Raw genomic sequence first — 5,991 nt, forward strand, 5'->3', positions numbered from 1 at the left:
CAAAAAAAGTTTCTAAAGGGTAAAATAACCCTTTTTATTTATGATTTTTTAAAAGGTGTGTAATAGAAAAATTCGACAACTAATATGGAATAAAGGGAGTACTATCTCCATAGTAAAAGCAACTGTTTCAATTCACTAATTCAATTTATAAAATCAAGAAATTCTATTATATTTTATCCTTTCTACCCTCAATATTAAGATACTATAGCAGTAGTTAAATTTAGAGTTCTAAGACATCATTAATAAGATCCAAATAGTAATACGAAAGATCACATCCACAAATGACAAAAATATTTTGTAGAGAAATATTGTTATATAAAGATAACTGTTACACAAAGGTCTACCGGCACAAGTTACCAATAATAATTACACTTATAATCTTAACCCAACTGTAGAATTCAGGACAAATTCAGGCTTTGGTGATGTTTCAGCAACCAAGATATAGAACACCCCCATCACTCCACCAATCCTTTTGACACTGCTATAATTTGCCACAAAAGTAACCATCTCTCCTTTCCTAATCTTGATAGAGCCAGGTTTAGGATAACAAGTAGTCATCCCTACGACGTAACCAGCTTCATTTCCAGGACTCCTTCCTTTCCCATAGATCGGCTTAGAAGAGCATATGATGCGCCCATCCTAGTTCAAGTATTACGCAAACAATCAATACAATCATGTTAACTAGAACGTAGACAAGATAAGTAGCTCAAAGTACCTCTCCATGGAGGGTTGAACGAATTGATCCTCTATGTTGGTGAGCAACACCATAGATGACATCTCCGTCAACAGGAAAAGGAACAGTAATATTTCTTGCATGAGTACATCCGCGAACACTTTCATCTGCAGAACATGATTCCACTTGATATTCAATCTGAAATCAGGGAATAGCCTGAGCTGTTAGAGAAATAGAAACAGGAAGCACACAGCTAAAGTTGAATTGATGATTGCGAAATATATGATTGATCCATGAGAAAGTCTTGTGTACAAATAGGTGTGCATAGAACATGAACAATATCTATTTAAGGCCCAATGTTGTGGCATTCGTGTCAGATTCTCAAAAATTGAACTGGAGAATCTATAGCAAGGCAATGGTAACATAAATTAAATAGAGTAAGAAATAACACATCATTAGAAAGAAACTGCACAAACCTGGCACTGATGTTTTTCCACAGCTGTCGGGTTTTCAGGCTTTTTCCATGAATCTGTGACATCGAAAATATAGACCTTGAGCGGCACAACGGAGGCCACATCCCAATCAACATACTTCACAGTGTACTTAAGGTAATAGGCTTTCTTCGGACCTTTGAACCCTTCTTTCAACCTGCATCTAGTTTTATCACGACAACATTTCAAGCCTCCAAAGTAATCTGGTTCTATATCTCTACCAATCTCATCCTTTGTGATGTTATAAAGATGACAACTGCACCCAATGCATCCAAATCTATCTTCAGTCCCTCGCGTATCAATGGCATGTAAGTTGATCAACCATCCCTCTTGGTATCCTTCAGGTACGTCCGCTGGATTACCAATTTCAATTGCGTAAGGGTCAGGAATATATGTTGATGTTTTACGCGTTTCAGATCCAAGCGCAAAATGCTGGATAAGAACCCCATCATCACACATGCCTGAGTTGCCATTAGCGATTATCTCCGATAGGTTATCTTTTCGTTGATTATATCTTACAACAACCCAATGGTGAAGATAAACTTGAGATAAGGGTACAGAATGCCCTGCCTCATCAACAACTTCGGCGTAAAAATCTTTTACAGCAATATGGCCTTTAGGTAAATCAATGTTGTAGTAAAAGTTGTTAGCAACTGATCCAGGCTTCAGCACGAATTTTGGTGAATGAAAAACAACAGATTTTATCCTGCCTGCTGTTGATGTTTCAGTTTGTGAATTTCCATCAATTGGTACTAGCAGTAAGAGTACTGCTAGTGAAAGCAAATGGTAAACAGTACAGCCTAACATCTGATAAACATAGATTAGCAAACAAAAAAAAAGTAGGTTAAACCATGCACCAAGAGGAAAAAAATATGAGTAGACAGATCGTTACCTGATATAGCTCTTGAAGCAAAGATTTGATCACTTTTTTCACTGTAAAAGAGTAAAAACTCAGAATGTGAAAAATCAATAACTGGGGTAACATATATATAGGAGAATCAAAAATTAGAAACAAATAAAAAGGTAAAATACAATTAACATAGGGTAAATAAGTTGATTTATTATGAACATATGAAATCTGATTTTAGATCAATTTTAAGTGTGATTATACTATAACAGTCAATTCGTTATGAACAAGTTCACAAACCCAAGACTGATGAGTCAAAGTAGGTTTGGTCAAGGTTTGACTTCATGACTTGCTCATATATCTGCTTTTACACTAGTTGCTTTCACACTATCTATAGATGATTTGGAATAAATAAACTTGTTTGTAATAAGTTTTATTTTTTATCAGCGAATTCACTGGGCGGAGTTATTAGGGCTAATTTTTGTTTAAAAGAAATTAATCAAAGACAACTTCAAAGGAAATGCCTTGACATAAGGCTATATTGAGCACCCAATCCAAACTCTCAGAAAAGTGCTATGATCTTCGAGTTCGACGTCCAAAGCAAATAAACACTTGTAAAAGTGGAAACATAAATATTTACATTTGACTTTGGAATCTGAAGAGGGGTAATGTATATGCAGTTCATGCTATTACTTCATATGAAATAGAGAGGTTGTTTCTGATAGACCTGACTCAACATAAATAACAATACGGTGATGATATATTATTTTCATAAAATCTCTTTTAATACCTTAATAGCGATCGAAACGAAAAAAATATACTTCCTTAAAACATATTATTGTGCATGTAAACAAGGTTGTCTACAATTGAGGAAAAAAGGTTAGATTTAGTATCCTTGAAGTAATTCTCGACGAGGAGTTCCATCAGATAACGTTAAGTAGGAAAGTTTAACAAATTAAACAAATAACATACAAGTTTAAACGGATGACAATGGGACGTTGAGATTTTCGTTTTTCATTTTACAAACGAAAAAGGCACAAATATATCTCTGAACTATGAAAAATGGTATGTATATGTCCCTCGTTATAATTTGTGCCTTGTTGTTAATAATTTGGACGGTATATACTCCTCACCTTAATGATAGGACACGTGTCAAGATATTATTCGTTGGCCTTTTTTTAAAATTTTATTTATGTTAAATAATTAAATTAACCCAAATTAAATCACACGACCCGACCCGTCCGATGGAATGTTCCGGAGACCCAATAAAAAAACATGCGTCTCTCTCTTTCTTCCTCTCTCTCTTTGATTCAGTGTATTTCCATCTTTGAAGATGGTTATTCTATTACCTGTACTGAATTGTCTGTGACTGTGCGGTATTGTTCTTTTGCCCTTTATAACTTTTTTTTTGAAACAACGAAGATGTTTGGGTGGAGAGGAACATCAGGGTGCATGTTTGGGCTCTTTCCATTCTTTTAATATGATTCAGGTATTCATCTTCGGAATTAATGGTTGATTTCCAATACTGCTGGGATCCCATATTTGCTCAACAGCTCAAGTAGCTAGAGCATAATATTCCACGGGAGCATAATTTCCAATCACTGAGACAGAGAGAAAAGAAAGTGAGAGACAAACGCGTGGTATTTTGTTTGGGTCTTCTGAACATTCCATGGGACGGGTGGTGCAGCAGGGCGGGCAATAGATCAGATCGTGGGATTTAATTTGGGTTAATTTAATTATTTGGATAAATGAAACTTAAAAAAAAAAGTCAAGGAATAATATCTTGATAGTGTCCTTTCATTAAGGTAAGGGTATCTACAACTCAAATCATTAACAACGAGAATGTATATGTACCAATTTTTATAGTTTGAGATATATTTGTATCATTTTCGTTTTACAAAAATAAATTGACTAAACAAAATATATACTTAAATTTATATTTTAAAAGTATAATTAATAAAATTCTATTAACAAATAAATTCTTTATAAATATGTTTTTAATCAACTATTTTGAAATGTGGAAAGAATTAAAATGGAGAAAGTAATATGACATAACACGAGATGTTGCATCAACAAAAAAAAATATGATTACTATAGAGAGATATTATTATAGTATAAAATAACTGTTACATAAAGGTCAACACTTAAATCTCATACTCCATCAAAAGAACTCAGAACAAAATTAGGCTTTGGTAATGATTCAGAAACCAAGATATAAAACACCCCCATCACTCCAGAATGCCTTTTAGCATTGCTATAATTTACAATTAAAGTAACCATCTCCCCATCTCTGATCGTGACGGAACCAGGTTTAGGATAACAAGTAGACATCCCAACAACATAACCAGCTTCATTTCCTGGACTTTTTCCTTTGCCATAGATCGGCTTAGAAGAGCATAAGACGCGCCCATCCTAGTTCAATTAAAACGAAAACAATCAATACAATTAGGTAACTAGAAAGTAGACAAACATAAGAAGGAACGTAACAAGTAACTCGGTGTACCTCTCCGTAAAGGGCTGAACGAATCGCTCCTCTATGTTGGTGAGCAACTCCATATATGACATCCCCGCCATTAGGAAAGGGCACACTTAAATGTCTTACATGAGTACAACCGCGAACATTTTCATTTGCAGAACATGGCTCCACTTCGTATTCAAGCTGAATTTAGGATTGCCTGAAGTGTTAGCCAGGCAGAACAAGGTAACAAAGAGCTAAAATAAATTGCTCTATGAAATATTTATATATATATATATATATATATATATATATATATCTTTTGCTCGCCGCATTGTCCTGTATTAAGGCCTATGTTGCCTGGACACACCATATATGTCATTGCACTCGGGGTCAGATTCTCCAAAACTGCACAACTACTAGAGACACTAACATCTAGCAAGGGACATGTATAGTCCAAGGCACATAGATTAACTCAAGGGTAACATAAATTTAGATAGATTAAGAAACAATACAGCATATAGTAGAGGAAATCTACACACACCTGACACGGATGTTTTGCCACAGCCGTTGGGTTTACAGGCTTTTTCCATCCATCTGTGACATCAAATATATAAACTCTAACAGGCACAATGGAGGTCGCGTCCCAATCAACGTACTTCACAGTGTACCTCAGGTAGAAAGTTCTCTTAGGACCCCTGAATCCTTTTCTCAACCTGCATCTAGATTTATCAGGGCAACATGACAAGCCTCCAAAGTAATCTGGTTTTATATCTCTACCATTCTCATCCTTTGTGATGTTATAAAGATGACACCTGCACTCAATACATCCAAATCTATCTTCAACCCCACGCGTATCAATGGCATGCAAATTGATCAACCATCTCTCCTGGTATCCTTCAGGCACGTCTGCTGGATCACCTACTACAATAGCATAAGGGTCAGGAGTATATGTTGCTGTTTTTCGCGTCTCAGATCCAAGACCAAAATGCTGAACAAAAAGCCCATCACACATTCCTGAGTTGCCATGAACAACCATATCTGATAGGTTACTTTTTCGTTGATTATATCTTACAACAATCCAATGGTGAAGGTAGACTTCATGTAAGGGTACAGAATGCCCTGTCTCATCAACAACTTCAGCATAAAAATCTTTTACAGCAATATGGCCTTTGGGAAAATCAATGTTGTAGTAAAATTTGTTAGATACTAATCCAGGTGTCAGCACAAATTTCGGTGAATGAAAAACAGCAGATTTCATCCTGCCTACTTTCGATGAATGAGCTTGTGAATTTCCATCAATCGGTACTAGCAGTAAGAGTACTGCTAGTGAAAGCAAATGGTAACTTGAACAGCCTGACATCTGGTAAACATAGATTAGCAATTAGATAAACAAATTCAATCTCAATTTATAAAACTCTCTTCTTATCAGCCTGAAAGCACATTGAAAAAGAATCACCAGCAACGTAGCCACACAATATACAAATAAAGACATTATTACAATATAAAGAGCTAAAGAGAAAGA

At 35.4% G+C, this 5,991-nt stretch overlaps 2 protein-coding genes across 2 annotated transcripts in view; both read right to left on the reverse strand.

Annotated features, from left to right (window-relative positions):
* Positions 1-272: 272 nt before the first annotated feature.
* On the reverse strand, positions 273-2,221 carry LOC107869477. Its single transcript, XM_016716016.2, has 4 exons — positions 2,057-2,221; positions 1,150-1,971; positions 716-871; positions 273-639 (listed from the first exon to the last, which is right to left on the reverse strand). The coding sequence occupies exons 1-4, from the start codon at positions 2,147-2,149 to the stop codon at positions 373-375; spliced, it is 1,338 nt and encodes a 445-aa protein (XP_016571502.2). The 5' UTR covers positions 2,150-2,221; the 3' UTR covers positions 273-372.
* Positions 2,222-4,096: 1,875 nt separating this feature from the next.
* The window catches only part of LOC124895024, an 11,874-nt gene continuing 9,979 nt past the window's right edge, over positions 4,097-5,991 (reverse strand). The window contains exons 4-6 of the mRNA XM_047405496.1: positions 5,011-5,829; positions 4,515-4,670; positions 4,097-4,423 (exon numbers count right to left, since the gene is read on the reverse strand). Coding sequence (XP_047261452.1) covers positions 4,163-4,423; positions 4,515-4,670; positions 5,011-5,829 — 1,236 coding nt within the window. The 3' untranslated portion in view covers positions 4,097-4,162. The remainder of the gene's footprint in view (positions 4,424-4,514; positions 4,671-5,010; positions 5,830-5,991) is intronic.

The sequence above is a fragment of the Capsicum annuum genome, unplaced genomic scaffold, assembly GCF_002878395.1.
Source record: "Capsicum annuum cultivar UCD-10X-F1 unplaced genomic scaffold, UCD10Xv1.1 ctg79236, whole genome shotgun sequence".
Lineage (NCBI taxonomy): Eukaryota > Viridiplantae > Streptophyta > Magnoliopsida > Solanales > Solanaceae > Capsicum > Capsicum annuum.